The sequence below is a fragment of the Mytilus trossulus genome, chromosome 10, assembly GCF_036588685.1.
Source record: "Mytilus trossulus isolate FHL-02 chromosome 10, PNRI_Mtr1.1.1.hap1, whole genome shotgun sequence".
NCBI lineage: Eukaryota > Metazoa > Mollusca > Bivalvia > Mytilida > Mytilidae > Mytilus > Mytilus trossulus.
Window position 1 is genome coordinate 27,305,909 of NC_086382.1, and position 17,269 is coordinate 27,323,177.

Here is a 17,269-nt window from a genome sequence, read left to right on the forward strand (position 1 = left end):
TTTATTACTGGTACTTCTAAAAAATGGAGCAACAATATCCGTTAACTGAGTAGTAAAAGTTTCAATATAATTGTCAATACCATCTTGCGATTTTTTAGCATCACAAAAAACTATTTGGCTGAGTAACCCACTATTCAAAATTAAGGATTCGTAACACTGTTCTTTTAAGTCATCGTTCCACCGAAAACTGTCAAATGCACTTGAAGATACATTAAGGTTTTGTTGTTCATGTGTATAAGACAGCGCTTTGCATTGTAGACGTATGTGAAGAGGCGCATGATCACTGAACGAAGTAAAGTTACTAACTATAAACTGTTCCACAATGTGAAAATAGTCAAACGGTACTATCAGGTAATCAACGACACTCATACCCCGCGAACCACAAAAAGTAAAATCGTTTGCCGTTCCGTCTTTGTGTCGACCATTCACAATTCGAAGTCCAGTACTTCTACACAAATTTAACAGTTTTGTTCCGTACTCATTAGTACTTTGATCAGGGTTCCTTCGAACAGGTAGATTATTGTCACTCATATAGTTAAAAATGTGATTGGAATCGTCAAAAATTGATCCATACAAACTATCATGTTTAATAAAATCATTACCTATTGCAGTTCTAGCATTCATATCACCTAATAAAAATACCTTAGAAGACTCAGTTGAATATTTTTCAACATAATTAATCAGTTCATAAAATATATCACATTCATACATTTTATAATAATTTGAGCTAATTGGTGGTAAATAGACACAACCAACATAATAATCTTGACCACAAATTGTCACATCTTTTGATACTTGTAACCATATAATTGTATCATGGAGAACTTTAACAACTTTAATAAAGTTAGAAAAACAGTTTTTAATCATGAGAAAAATACCTCCTCCCTGTTTATATTTACTTTTTAATAAAGGAACGGCTTTACATGTAAAACCATCTATAACATTCATATGATGTTGGTTTTTTGTTGAGCCTTCGACTTGTGTCGAAAAAGCAAGACATAGCAATCCTACATTCTGTTGTCTGCGTTAACAAATATTCACTCAATGGGATGAAGTTTTTGATTTTTTTTAAATTACTTTCTTAAACTATCATGGATTTGGTACCAAATTTGGACAGAAGCTTGTTTATCATAGGATCATAAGATAAGGTATCCAGAGTTTCGTATTTTCTTATAAATGACCGTGTATATATATGGACTTAGTTTTTCTGCCAGGAAACTTTACATTCACCCTGTGGTTCAAGTTTTTTAGCTCACCTGGCCCGAATGGCCAAGTGAGCTTTTCTCATCACTTGGCGTCCGGCGTCGTCCGTCGTCGTCGTCCTGCGTTAACTTTTACAAAAATCTTCTCCTCTGAAACTACTAGGCCAAATTTAACCAAACTTGGCCACAATCATCATTGGGGTATCTAGTTTAAAAATTGTGTCCGGTGACCCCGCCAACTAACCAAGATGGCCGCCATGGCTATAAATAGAACATAGGGGTAAAATGCAGTTTTTGGCTTATAACTCAAAAACCAAAGCATTTAAGGCAAATCTGACTTGGGGTAATATTGTTAATCAGGTTAAGATCTACCTGCTCTGAAATTTTCAGATGAATCTGACATTCCGTTGTTAGGTTGCTGCCCCTGAATTGGTAATTTTAAGGAAATTTTGTTGTTTTTGGTTATTATCTTGAATATTATTTTAGATAGAGATAAACTGTAAAAAGCAATAATGTTCAGCAAAGTAAGATCTACAAATAAGTCAACATGACCAAAATGATCAGTTGACCACTTTAGGAGTTATTGCCCTTTATAGTCAATTTTTAACCATTTTTCGTAAATCTTAGTAATCTTTTAGAAAAATCTTCTCCTCTGAAACTGCTGTGCCAAATTGATCCAAACTTGGCCACAATCATCTTTGGGGTTTCTTGTTTAAAAAATGTGTCCGGTGACCTGGCCATCAAACCAAGATGGCCGCCACGGCTAAAAATAGAACATAGGGGTAAAATGCAGTTTTTGGCTTATAACTCAAAAACCAAATAATTTAGAGAAAATCTGACATGAAGTAAAATTGTTAATCAGGTCAAGATCTATCTGCCCTGAAATTTTCAGATGAATTGGACAACCTGTTTTTGGGTTGCAGCCCCTGAATTGGTAATTTTAAGGACATTTTGCTGTTTTTGGTTATTATATTGAATATTATTATAGATATAGGTAAACTATAAACAGCAATAATTTTCAGCAAAGTAAGATCTACAATAAGTCAACATGAACGAAATGGTCAATTGACCCCTGTAGGAGTTATTGACCTTTGTAGTCAATTTTCAATCTTTTAAAATTTTAATAAATTTCTTAAACTATCCCGGATTTATACCAAACTTGGACAGAAGTTTGTTTATGATCAAAAGCTAGTATCTAGAAGGAAATTTGTTTCTTGTTTTTCTGTCTTTTACTCAGGGTTTCCCTTGGGTCAAATATTTGTGCACCACCTCTTTCGCCAAAACAATATATTTTTCGCCACTTTATTATTTTTTTCGCCAAGTAAAATTAATATATTTTCGTTTAAAATTTACCTTTTTTTCTACCATACTCTCGTTCTAGGGGTTTTTCCCAACCTTTTTGATAGATTTCTACATAACGACAGTTTTCTTTTCTTGACTATAGCTATTATAAATGAAAAAATATTAATTAGTCCTTTGTTGTCGATAGCTATAAAATGCAATCAGCTGATTATTGATTTTCTGTCCAAATCTTAATGAGGTCAAGGTGAATTTCGAGTATTGTCTGATCGGGTAAAGTCAGAAAAACTCCAAAAAACAATAAATAAACAAGATGGAGGAAAATAAATCATTACATATATTTCTTTCGCCAAGTGCTTTCGCAAATGACGAATTTTTATCGCCACAATTATTATTTTTTCGCATATTGCGAAAATGGCGACTGCCAGCGTAAACCCTGCTTTTACTTATAAATGGACTTAGTTTTACTTCCATTTAACAATACATACAGTCAGCAGTTAAAGTTTTAAAGACATTTATTAAATACACAAACTATACTGGATTTTTACTTAACTTGGACAGAAGCTTTTTACAATCAAAGATAGAATTGAGAGGAATATTTTTATTATTTTTTTCCCTCATTTTTGTTGAGCCTCCAATTAACAGCAAAAGTAGGCAAAACACTGGATTCCGTGGAACCCTTACAATTTTTTCTACATTGGCTAGAGGTAAAGGGGAGGGTTGAGATCTCAAAAAGCATGTCAGTTGTCTAACCCTGCTGCATTTTAGTGCCTATTCCAAGTCAGGAGACTGAACTTTGTTAGTCTTGTATGATTTAAAATTTTTAAATTCCTATATTTCAGAGTTAAGTATGATGTCCATTATCACTGAACTAGTACACATTTTTTGTTTAGGGGGCAGCTGAAGCACGCCTCTGGATAAGGAATTTTCTGGCTGTATTGAAGACCCATTGGTAGCCTTGGGCTATTTTCTGGTCTTTGGTCGGGTTGTTTTCTCTTTGACACATTCCCAATTGCCATTTTCAATTTTGAATGTACAAGATTCTTAATTTCATTGTTGGAAGTCTCATTTTCTTCCAATTGAATAATATATATTCTTTTTCAGAAGCTTAGATAAATCTTAGACTTCATGAATAGACATCTTCATAGAATAACTGACCATATACTATATTTACATTGATCAATAGATAGGAACGCAAACCTTGACCTATTTAAGATATATGATTAATTACCATGAATTATTTAATAGATTGTTGTTGGTATGTCAAGATTACATACAAAAGGTAAAAATAAGAAGACATGTTTTTTTCCCCTCTATTATCCTTAATTGAGTAATGGATGTGTACAAAAACAGTTGTCAAATGTTGAAGCGTGTCTCAAGAAGTTGTAAGTAGCTCAGTTGGTTTTGGTGTCTCTGAAAGTGTTAAAAACTCAAAGCTTGACAAAAACTTTTTATGGTGAACAGGTGCAATGATATTAATCTTCTGTCTATGAATGGACGACTTTTGAATTTGTGCACTTTCTTGTACCACTTCTGAAGTCATAATGCTTATGTTATGTCACAGTAAGGATCTATTGTTACTTGATGTAATTTACAGCGGTTGACCTTCAACCAGTGTAGCTCATTTATTTAAAACAAACAACTAAGATTGGTCTTTGGAATATTATGTGTTGAAAATCATGTCTGAAGAGCACTATATTTGAAACATAAGCCACAAATTATCCCTGAATTTATTTTATGTAAGGAGTGAACTTTTCTAATTTTTTAGCGTTTTTAACATAGTTTTGTAAAATGATGTACTTATAAACAGTTTATAAAATTGCAACAAAGTCAAACTTAGCTTATGATATGATCAATGTGGTTCAGACATAAAAATTAAAATTGCAACAAAGTCAAACTTAGCTTATGATATGATCAATGTGGTTCAGACATAAAAATTATGATTTGTAAATTTTGTTGGTAATGACAATGGTTTTAAGAATCCCAAAATGATTTTAAAGACAACAGGTCAACAGTCAAGGTCACAACAACAATTGTTTTGCCTAATTTTGTTGTCTATATGTCATCTTTTGAACTTTATATCCAGCCTTTATCAAATGGAGCTTGCAAAAGTTTTTTGGTTCACTGTGTCAAGGTTAAGGTTACAGTTTCCATTAATAATCTGAAATTTGGTGGATAATGCTTCTTTAGGTTAGAAACATCTTTTTTTAATTTTGGATTCCTGGGTCAAAGATGAAGGTCACAGCATCCATTTATAGAACAACATTTGGTTAAAAAAATGTTGTTGTTTATATATCATTTGAAAGATGTATCCATTTATTACCAAAAATAGATTTTTTAAAGTCCTTTTAGATCAGAACCTCAAAAAAAAATGTTATATTATATAAATCATGTTCCAACATCAACCACACAAACAATGTTTGAAGGTTATACAGGAATCAACCTTTCTGTCCATCAAATTTACTGTTTTACCCTAAACCATGCTGGACTTGTTATCAGGATTAAACAGATTTTTAGAACAAGCCAGAATAAACTTTGATGGCTTTTACATATGTTCAAAAATTTTATCATTTAGTCATATGATATATGTGAAAATGAAACAGAACTCATTATTTAAATCCAATGTATAAGAAACAAGCCTATACTATAGTTATAGTAAGGTAGATTAAGTAACACTATATTTTAGCATGAAGATAAAGAAGTACACCTAAATACAATTAATTCTATACAGATAATTTTATGACAATTGCATTGAGTGTGATTTGATATTTCAAATCTCAAAACAGTTTAATTTTAAATTTTGAACACAAGGCTTTGCTTGCAATTTAGGTACATAAATATAAATCATGGCGAATAAAGTTGTCACATGATATCTGTTTCATTATTTTATATAACTATTAAACTGTTCTTTGATTTGACAGATGAAATAAGAAAAGTATTTGTGAAAGATTTATTGAAAAGTATGAGTTTAAATCTAGGCTGGATTTTTTATACTGATGAACTTAAAGCGAGTTAAATATTATTTATGATTACAAAAATGTCAATTGACTGAACATGGTGAATGACCAACTTTGATAACTTATTGCTATTTAATTTAACACGGGGTACCTGGAGATAACTTCTAACCTCCTTCAGCAAGTCTTCGTCAAAAGATATCAGAGTCGCTATCAAGGCTTCATTCATAAAAGAAAGTGACTGAGCTAAAAGTCGCGGAGACAGCACACCCAACAAAACTAGTTTACAAAGATAGCCATGTATAAATCATGTTACCATGGTAACAATAAAAAAATTCGATGTTATGATTATGACATAGATATATAATGTTTACACATCTATGGTGTAACAGAAGCATACACTCACCTGACACTCACAGAGTAAATGTCATGTTTAATGTAAAAATATAAGAACCTAGTGCATCTTAAATGCCAAATCAAAACACTGAAGTAATAGAAATCAGATGTAGATATTAATTTTGGTTCACGTTAGAACATATATGATCGTCTGCGACCTTGCACTTGGATTTTCAAGGTTACTTTAACATGCCATGAAAGTCTGTTTCTATAAACATGGACTATAACTCTCTATCCTGAATAAAATCCAAGTCATGGTTTACTTCTTTGTCTTTATACAAAATATGACAAGTAACTTTAAATCTACACTACTGATTTATTATATGTTATATTGTGGGTGGAGGTCTGATTACATAACATAGACACATGTGCTTTGTAGAATATATATGGGTTACTGTGGTGTCGTAACAGCCATAACAATGGATCTTTAATTTGGATATTCAAATTATAAATCCAATGTATTTATTTAATCAGAAAATGAAAGAAAAAAATGTTTTTGTGTCTATTCATAAGCCGTATCTAAAAAAAAGTAACTTTAATTGGATATTTAAATTATAAATCCAAATTATTTATTTAATCAGAAAATTAGATAACAAAATGTTTTTGTGTCTATTCATAAGCCGTATCTAAAAAAAAAGTAACTTTAATTGGATATTCAAATTATAAATCCAAAGTATTTATTTAATCAGAAAATTAAATAACAAAATGTTTTTGTGTCTATTCATAAGCCATATCTTAAAAAAAAGTAAATTAATAGGATAATCCATTTGAAAATCCTATTATCTTAATAGAAAATGAAAGAACAAAATATATTGTGTCTATCCATTAGTCTCTGATAGTTTGCAAAGAGAATGTGTTATACTTAAAGTTTGAAGAAGTTAAATTAATGCTAAATTGTAAATAATTTTTTTAGTAGATTAATGCTTTAAATTATATAATAACAATAGAATTGTAAATTATACCAATACTTTATTTAGAAGGAGCTTTGACTTGTTGAAGATGATGTAATAAGTTATTGATTGAACTAAAGATAGAAAAATCTGCAAGTTTAATCTCCCCAGTGGTTCTCTATTTAGGAAGTAAAAACTTAAAAAGATCCAACCACCCCTCAAAAAAGAAAAAAAAACAAGAGCTATCAGTTCTGTCAATTACTATTATTTTCTAAAAATATATTATTTTGTCCATGCAGTTTCTCATATATTTTTGAATGCAAATAGAGAACCATTGGGGAGATTAAACTTGATAGCCTCAACTTCACTAGCCATGGTTTACGATCCATACCCCTCCTCTCCACATAACCCTTGCTAGCGAAGATGATAGCCTCTGCTCAGTCTTATTGTGATTGGCAGAATTGGTTATGTAATTACAGTAATAATAATAAAGTTTGAATTTTATTATAGGGCTGACATTATTGGGTCAGTAAAAGTAGGGTAAACAATTTTATTTTGTTTATAGAGTTTGCTCTGTAATGTTAAGGTGGCACGGTAGTATTTCCTGGCCATAAGGGATAATGATAGCCTTTTTAGAATTTTCACCACTTTCTAACACTGCAAAAAATTCTACATTCACAGTTAACTGAAGTACTTTCATTTTACCATTCAGAAATGAATTTGGATATGTACCATGACCGTTTACTTTTTTTGCTATTTTTAAAATCCTAAGGCCACTAGTACTTTTAGGTCTTTTATGGTGCAGTGAATGCAAAATTTAAAAAAATTCTCAAAAATTCATTTTCATCTGTATATAAAATTATTTCATATTTTTCTACACCTAATTCATCACTCAGTTTGGGAAAGTATGTTCAGTTGATACTGTATTTGTTGTCCAATCACACTGTTAAGATACATTTACCTAAGTAGGGTACACAAAAGAGCAACCTAAATTCTGGAAAGCAAATACTACCGTGCCACCTTAAATCATTAATTTAAGTAATTTCAATAGTAGAGTACACATTTTTAATAGGGGCCAGCTGAGGCCCAACTTGGGGTGCAGGATATCTCACTGCATTGAAGACTCATTGTTGGCCTTTGACTGTTTTCTGCTCTTTAGTCGGGTTGTTGTCTCTTTGACATCTTCCCCATTTCCGTTCTCAATTTTATTGACCTTACAAAGACTTCTAGGGGGAACTTAACATTTTATTCAAGGGTCATCCGGTCATTTGTAATATTGAATCTGATAATAGAATCAATACCAAACCTAATTTAACCCTATAATATCTGATTTAGGATGTTTACTGATCAAATAAAATGAAATATTGTTAAAACTAAAAAACCTGATAATTGAACAGTTTCTTATCTGAGTCATAGTAAGATAACATTAAGACTTTGTTTTGGTCAAAGTTTAACTTCAATAACCTGATGTAATGTTTGTGTTTTATTTACACCATAGGTAAGGATTTATTTCTATTTGTTATATCTGACAGGTTATGTAATAGTAACAAAGTAATATTATTTTAGTAGGTAGGTACTTTTATACATGTATTTTGCACTGTAATGAACCATTCAGTATTAAACCAGCATGGTACATGTTCCTATATTTTGACCTATCAGGTTGACCTTTGTTTATGCATCAATCAGCTGATGTCATATGTGTTATAAAACAAGAAATAAGAGTACATTTGTAGCAGTGAAAAAATATTATTTCATGGAAAGGTAGCACACATCAACCACAGGAATGTTTCCATTAATAATGTTAACTTTTCAACCTTCAAAAGTGGAGATTTCTATTTTAGAAAAAAATCTTGGGATAACTCTTATATAGAACCTTTTAGTTGTATTTTTTGTGATCTCTGAACAACTTGGAGAGCTCATGTACTGAAAATTTGGAAATTGTTGTGTTCGATTTGGTCATTTCAGACTAAAATGCAACTTTATTTTTTTGGAATATTGAGAAAAATTCTGTTTAATCCATATAAAAAAATGCAGGTTTACCTTATTATGATTATAACCCTGTCCCATTTTTCGCAATAATAGAAACATTGCAATAATTTATGAATTTACAGTAGTTGTAACTTTGTACATCATCCATTTAGTCCAGGGGTTTGATTAAAAAATGCTAATGTTGAAGACTGTATGTTACCTTTAGAATCAAGAAATTATTTGAATCTTGAAGAATAATTTTGAATTCTGGAAAATTGAAGAACCCAACTAAATAGGGTTAGCCATGCCCACATGGCTAAGGGGGTTAGCTAGTTCATTCTGAAATGATAATGAAAGTAAAATTAACCTTAGCCATTCGTTCATTGCTAACCTGATTTAGTTGGTTTACTTAAGTTCATACATTTCTAATCAATTTTCCAGTATTCAAAATAATTCCAGATTCAATTATTTCCTTGTTTATATATCTGTGAGGTATATTTGTTTTTGGGTTGCTGTCTCATTGAAATCTAACAATTTCTGCTATTCATAGTTAAGTTACGTGAAGATATAAGTCTGAATTATCTACATTTCTGTGATATTGTGGAGGGTTATAAACATAAAAAAAAACATTTCTGGTAACAGCACTTCATTCAAATCATGCATGTTGTTTAAGTTCTTTTAAATTTTTTTATGAAATGAAGTGAATTGGAGTAAACTTAATTGAATTTACTTTGGAAAAAATACAAATTTGCTAAAATATAATTACTAAGAACTCAAATATCAGCAATATTTATAATTGTCTATCCTTTTTTATATAATAATGAAAGAAGTTTTAGTGGGTCATAAAGTTCAGTTGACTTCTTGTTTACATTTTCAGTATCAATTTCCTGTTAAAATCTTCAGAAAAGAATTGTTCAACATGTTCAATGTGTATTGCAATTTTTTCTGTACAATGTCATGTATTATCCCCCAAAGGCATCTATGTATTTATAACAGTAACAGAGATATTATACACACATATAATAGACTATTAACTTGGTCTCTTTGACATAATGTCACAGAATAACAAACTATTAGATATTTCCATGTGCACTGTCCCATCTCAATGGCAAAAGATATTCACTGGTAATTAAGAATAATATATATATGCTTATGAGTTGTTTTTATATATTTTTTAGATTCTGAGTCAATATCAGGTACCAGTAAAACAGAGCAGGATTGATTCTGACCAGGAAAGTAACAAGGAAAACGCACATAGGTATTTATGTAAATTATATCTGCTAGCCTAAAATCTACTGCAACTACATTGTATTGCATACTGTGAATATATTATTATTTGTTGGATACCAATTTCTCTGGGTTTTGAGGTTCCAGAGTGACAATTTTTGTATAGGCTTGTGTGCAGACTTCAGCAAAACCAAGAAATTAAATATCATGTGAGTTTTCCTTTATCCACGAAAATTAGTACCCACGAAAATAAATGAATCCACAGTAGTCTTAAAAAAGACATGACTATCAAACTATTTTAGATAGAATTTTGTTTTGTTTGTGATTTTTGTTTCAAAGGACTATATTTTATTAGAGCCATGGTTTTACACTAAAATTCTTCATTTTAAAGGACTAAGAGCTATGATTTGGTCCTTAAAATTGCAACAACAAAAAATGAAATACTTTGTCATTTCAAAATTTTGTGAACTTGATTGATAAATGAATTTAGGATAATATAGTCTGGTTATTAGTTCAGACATAAGTCACTGTGTTGTCATTAACATGTCAAAATTGACAAATATGACCTAAAATGGTGATTTTTTTCATATTGTTTTGGGTTAAATGATATGTTAGAAAGACCATAATTAGCCAAAAATAAACATTTTTCTCAAATTCTTTGATCTTTGATTTTTACTTTTTTATAAGACTGTGCATGTTGTGTAATAAATGATATTTTTGTTAATGCTGAAGATTAATGGCATTTTGCTTTTTGCAAGAAGGTTGACTGCCTTAAGCACATGTGAAACTGAACATCAAAATTCCCTAATATATAAATGTGTTTATGTATAACACTGTTGTTAACTTTTAAAATAAAAAAAGGGGAAGCAAAGTTACCTTACATACTCTAGTACTATATCCCTTTTTGATTTGTTGCTACCTCAGGTACTGTGGATTCATTTATTTTCCTGTGTACCAATTTTCGTCGTTTTAGGAAAACTTGCATATTCGTGGATATTTAATTTTCGTGATTTCTGGCAAAGTCTACACTCATTCCTTTAGAAAATTTGTAATTCATTGAACATTTGAATTTGTGGTTCTCCTGTACCCACAAAATCCACGAAAATTAGTATTCAACGAACATTAATGAATCCACAGTATTTGGACATCGAAAAAAACATAATATAGCAGTGATTGTTGAAATACTTATATATGCTAAACTTAAAAGAATTGATTGATTAAAGTTGAGAATGGAAATATGGAGTGTGTCAAAGAGACAACAACCCGACCATGGAAAAAACAACAACAGAAGGTCACCAACTGGTCTTCAATGTAGCCAGAGAAATTCCTGCAACCGGAGGTATCCATCAACTGTCCCCTAAACAAATATATATTAGTTCAGTGATAATGAAAGCCATACTTATTTCCAAATTGTACACAAGAAACTAAAATTAAAATAATACAAGACTAAAAAAGGGCCAGAGGCTCCTGACTTGGGACAGGCCCAAAATGGGGCAGGGTTAAATATGTTTATGAGATCTCAACCCTCCCCCTTTACCTCTAGCCAATGTAAAAAAGTAAACGCATAACAATATTGACAGTTTACGCAACTTTCAGCACTCTTGGCTTTATTGTTGAGGAAAGTGAAGTTCCCATAAAGAACCACTGAACTTCAGCACAAAAACTGGCTTTCCTAGTCATCAATTAAGATTAGACACCTGCCTAGATCTCGCAACCTCAGTGTTGACTAGCTAGTCATACCTGACAAGAAACATTATGCAATACTGGTATTCACAAACAGAATCACATTATACTTTAGTTTAAACAGTATTTATTAATGAAAATATTACAATGTGACATAAAGTTCAAATATGGGATTCGGAAACAAGTGTGTAAAAACTTTTATAAATCTGTCTCCCTGAGTCATTTATACTTTAGATTGGAGTCTAAAACACATGCCAATGAACTCACAACCTCAGTGTTGACTGGCTAGTCATAACTGACAAGAAACAAAATACTATATTCACATACAGAATGACATGATACTTGAAATAAAATTGAGAATGGAAATGGGGAATGTGTCAAAGAGACAACAACCCGACCAAATAAAAAACAACAGCAGAAGGTCACCAACAGGTCTTCAATGTAGCAAGAAATTCCCACACCCGGAGGCGTCCTTCAGCTGGCCCCTAAACAAATATATACTAGTTCAGTGATAATGAACGCCATACTAATTTCCAAATTATACACAAGAAACTAATATAAAAATAATACAAGACTAACAAAGGCCAGAGGCTCCTGACTTGGGACAGGCGCAAAAATGCGGCGGGGTTAAACATGTTTGAAATGTATGTATGTCTGAGAAATTATCATGTTGCTGTACCATAAAAAATTAGGAAGAATATTCATACAACAGTATTTATAATTTTAATTCTACATGTATAAAAGAATGTTGACTATTTCATTTTCAGTGTTGTTGAGCCTTATTATGTGACACCCTATTCATGGGCTAGTGGAGGAGAAAGGAAAGATACAGAGACGTCTTCAGATCATTTCTCATCATCATCAAGTCTAAGCAGTCAAAGTGACGTCTTTCCTGTGTATGCCCAAATTGTGAAACAGAATAAGATACCAGTTGTAAAGAAGTCAGAGATATCTATTCCTAGTCAAAACTCCCCACCTCCTATACCTCCACCGCCAAAACTATGTGGGGATTATTTTGAAACCGAGAACTTTAGTTTAGATGATGTCCACTATAAATCTGTGGACATGGACTCAACCGACTTTCCACCACCCCCACCACCTCCAATGGATCAGTCCAGTGATGATTCACAGTTAAATGCAACCTTGCCTCCTCCTCCTCCTTCTGTCTATCAGTCTGGAGAAGATTCTTTTATAAATGAGACTTTACCATCACCTCCGGGATATGCTGAAATTGGATGCCTTGATGACGACCCTGATCCACCAGCTGAAGGAGAATGGAAGCCTCCGTCTGCAGCAAAAGTTTATAGCCCAAGAAAGTTTAAACTTACAAAATCTACGTCAAAAGAGAGGATATACTCAGAAATTCCTCCCCCTGTGGCCCCTAAACCAAAACGGAAAATGTTTTTTGATTCCTTGTATAAGTCAGAGGAAGATATGTATGTTGCAATGAACAGTAATCCCGTACAAATTGAGAAAGATAATAATGGGCCACCTGTACTATACTCAGATTATGCAGTACCAGCTGATGTCATAGCAAGCGACAGCAACAGGGAACCAGATAATGCTATAAATAGACAAACCAATGAAATAGGGGAAGACAGTGAGGGTACGTGTGAAATACCCCAAAAAAATAGTGCCTCTGTGGATAGTGAAGATAATTTTGGAGTAAGATCAAGTCTTTTTCAAAAAGGTCAGATTGAACAAAGTGAGAAAACTGAACCATTTATATTCAGAACATCAGGTAAAGGGTGCTCAGATGTGCTCGGTGGGTGTACAGATACTAGTGCAATAAATGACACAGTTAACAGCTCTGATCTTGTAAACTGTAATGTAAATCAAATTAAAGACGAAACTCATAACAGTGTTCCAGAACTGTTTACAAATGAGAATCATTCTGGAAAATATACCACAGATAAAATTGATGTCAGAATCAGCTCAAAAGTTAATCCTAGTCAAAATGTGCTTGAAACTGACATTGACACAGTTAATCCACCAGAAGAAATAAAGAAGTCACTGACTCGTTCAAAGTCATCTGAGACAATCATTTGGTGAAATGTTGAGATTTTCCTGTCAAATTTAGAAACTTTTTTAGTTAATTTTTTTGTTATATATTTCAGAAAAGTGTAGTTGATGTCTTTTAATTTTTGCCATACAAAATCAACTTAGCTTACACAACAACATCTAACATGTCTAAAAGAATACATGTCAGTGTTTTCATATAGTCAATGATAAAATGTATACCTCTTAGTATCCAAGACATTTCTTACTTATCTATGATGATTCACAATAAGTGAGGCTCATTTATCATTTTCCATGATATTACACTCAGATTCTTATGATTATTTTTGCCTCATCTGTGACTAAAAACACAGAATTCAAGACAAAGGAAGGTGGCGGTGTACAGTATGTTTTATAAAGATTTATATTTCAGAAGGTATAAGACCTGGTATGCAGACTTATGGTACAAAGTATCTGTATGTCATATGTTTCTTTCATCTTCAAAAGGCTAGGATTGTCATCCAGTCCCCTCCTCACCACAGGATTGTAATCCTTGGCTAGTGAATATGATGTTCTTTGTCCTTGCCCTCATTTTCATGGTTCAGTGACTGCTTAAAAAAAATGTAGTTTTTTTGGTTAGTGGATTTCTCACTCATTATACTGTGGATTCATTTATTTTTGTGATCGTAGATCGAAAACTTGCCTATTCGTGGAAATTTCATTTTTTGGTTTTGCCAATCTCTGTATATCCTATTGGATATATTTAACCTCGCCCTTCCCCAGTTTCTCAGCCTCATACAATAGAGTTTACATTTTTCTGACATTGACCTTATATATATGAGTTCCTTGCGAAGTCAGCATATCAATCAACCTAACAAGACAAAAAACCAAATGACATCTAGTAGTCAAAATGTGGTCTTCAACAATAAAAAAAAAAGTGTCTCTCAAGTATATCTGATAAATTAAAAAAGTGTCTCTCAAGTATATCTGATAAATTAAAAAAGTGTCTCTCAAGTATATCTGATGGAATAAATTCCATTGGGATACAAGCTCTCTCTGTATGCATTTGATACACCTTAATGTTGTTAGTCAAAGTTTATAAGTGTATCTAATTTACACAAAAGATATATTTGTCTATGCACTTTTCAATAACTCAGGGAGTGTCTTTCAATATTTATTTTTTTTGTTTGGGGGTGGGTGCGTTAGTGATTTAAATAACCATATGATATTGAAAAGCATGATAAATGCAAGGTATCCAATTTCATTTAAAGATGTTTTGTTGTAAATACCACTATATGAAATATGGGTGTAAATGTCTTTTAGAAATCATCAAACTCACACCAAAATCAGAAAAAAAAATACCATGCACCAGGAGATCAACAGAAAACAAAAATACCTATACCATATGCCAAGTCATCATACACACAATAATTGTTAATAAAGCATGCTTTGCTGGGTAATTTGATCAATTATTCAAATAGTAAACACACATGTACAGTACCATGTGGTCAATTGATAGATTTTATGCTGGATATCCAATTTAAAAGTCAATTCATTAGTGTGTGAATACTTTCCAGTTAATTCGTATTTGATATGAATATGTTGACAGATTTCGTTTGTAATATAAATGATTGTCAAAGAGAAGAGTTGATGTCAAACACAGAAGTACATGTATATACAGTACTATACATGTCTATGAATCATATCTAATATTTCAATTGAAGTCTTGGGTGTCTTGGTTTAATTTTTGTTGCATTAGTGATCTGTCATTGACATATACAGTACTGTGGCTCAGGCGCAGATCCAGGGGGCTTTGGGGTGTGGTACCGGGGGTTGGAACCCCCCTTTTTTTGGACGATCAATGCATTTGAATGGGGACATGTTATTGGAACCCCCTTTGTCCTGGGTTTGGAAAACCTCCCTTTTTTTAAATGGCTGGATCAGCACCTGTGGCTACATGATGTTATATTCCATTCACCACAAATCTCTAAAAATATTGATTCACAAAATTGCCAATACTGTCCCCAAGAAAATTCTATAATTGTCACTCAAGAAACCAATTTGAGCTGCACAATGAATTGACTTAAATCTGGTCTTGTGTTCGTGTTTGATGCACAGCAGTTTGGCATGGACCCCTTCTAATCTCGCCTGGCAGAAAGGGCTGATGCACAGCAGTTTGGCATGGACCCCTTCTAATTAGCTCACCTGGCAGAAAGGGCTATACACTTGTATTTATATTGTGAGCATTTGCCATCACCCGGCATCTGTCGTCTGTTAACTTGAAAAAAAATTATCTCTGAAACAACCGGCACAACTCTGCAAAATTCATCAAGCCAATTTTATTAAAAATGTCCTGTTAAACATCTGTTCCCCTATTGAACCTAAAATTTAGTCATATATGTTGGTACCTAAGCTCTTTTGGGGTTTCTTTTTTTATTGACATTGACGTCCCAAAGAGCGCCTTGCACCTGACTTACACCCTTTTGGGGGATTTTAATAATTTGATAAATCTATTTTTACCTTATGGTAATTAATGTATTAAATTTCGATGGACAAACACAAAAATATTTTGTAAACCTAAACTTAAGAAGTGAGACTAACAATAATTTCATAAAATAAATAAATAAATCATGATTGCTTAAACGTTCAGTGGCAAATATTTAATGCATGTTCAGGGCTAAAACTGAAACAAATATGTAACAGCAAAAAATGACAACCATTGAAGATCATTGAATTACAGGCTCCTGGCATGGGACAGGTACATACATACAGGATGTGCTGGTATTAAACATGTAAGCAGGATCCCAACCAGATATTATATAGCAGTTTGATATACTTAAATTCATTCAATGAAAAAGTATATGCTCACATTTATTTAAACGATGATAACGAAATATGCATGCAAAGAATATTAAGTTGTGTGCATTAGTAAGAAATGAATAGTCTAGTATTTTTCTGCGTAATCAAGTGTGTATTTTATTGTTAATAATAAATTCCAGAGGAACTTGACCCTGACCTAAGTGTCCTTGGGATTAGACAGAGCAGTCACGAGTATGTAAACATTCAGAATGACAATTCAATTTAACCTATGAGACATACAAAAGTTGGTCACGACCTGTACGACAAATTGCATTTGTAATAATTTTTTACGTATTTACATGATCCATATTGTCCAAAGAAAATCATTAAACAGTTACACGTTAGCTAATTTATCATTAAGTTCTTTGTGTGGTGGTTAAAAGACACATGTTTCAAAATTGAATGTTATGTGTTTTTGTGAAAGAACTGGTACGTTTGATTTCACATGTCATATGGAATGGCATAGCTACGAATTCGACAAAAAAATTAATTATGATTTTTTTTAAATTTTATAAAATCGGAATAAATAAATAAAATTTGGCTATCAGCAGTCTATTTGGTCCAATTTTGTCAAATCAAATCAGACTAAAACATCACTGGTGTTTTATTAACTTGCAAGTCAATATGTGTACATTCTCGTGATTACTCTGTATTATTGACTTGCAAGTCAATAATTCAACTTATTTGAATCCGTATTCATGCAGCCTTGTATCGAGCCCATGCATTGTTAGCTTCTTTTGGAGTTTTTGATGTTCCATATATATTACTAATAAAGAAAATGAGAATTTGGGTT

The 17,269-nt window shown here is 32.2% G+C and overlaps 1 protein-coding gene across 3 annotated transcripts in view; it reads left to right on the forward strand.

Annotated features, from left to right (window-relative positions):
• Positions 1 to 13,874, forward strand: part of LOC134687134 (uncharacterized) — a 28,460-nt gene extending 14,586 nt beyond the window's left edge. For all 3 annotated transcript variants that reach the window (XM_063547149.1, XM_063547150.1, XM_063547151.1), the window contains exons 8-9: positions 9,888 to 9,967; positions 12,387 to 13,874. In XM_063547149.1, coding sequence (XP_063403219.1) covers positions 9,888 to 9,967; positions 12,387 to 13,671 — 1,365 coding nt within the window. In that variant the 3' untranslated portion in view covers positions 13,672 to 13,874. The remainder of the gene's footprint in view (positions 1 to 9,887; positions 9,968 to 12,386) is intronic.
• Positions 13,875 to 17,269: the final 3,395 nt, after the last annotated feature.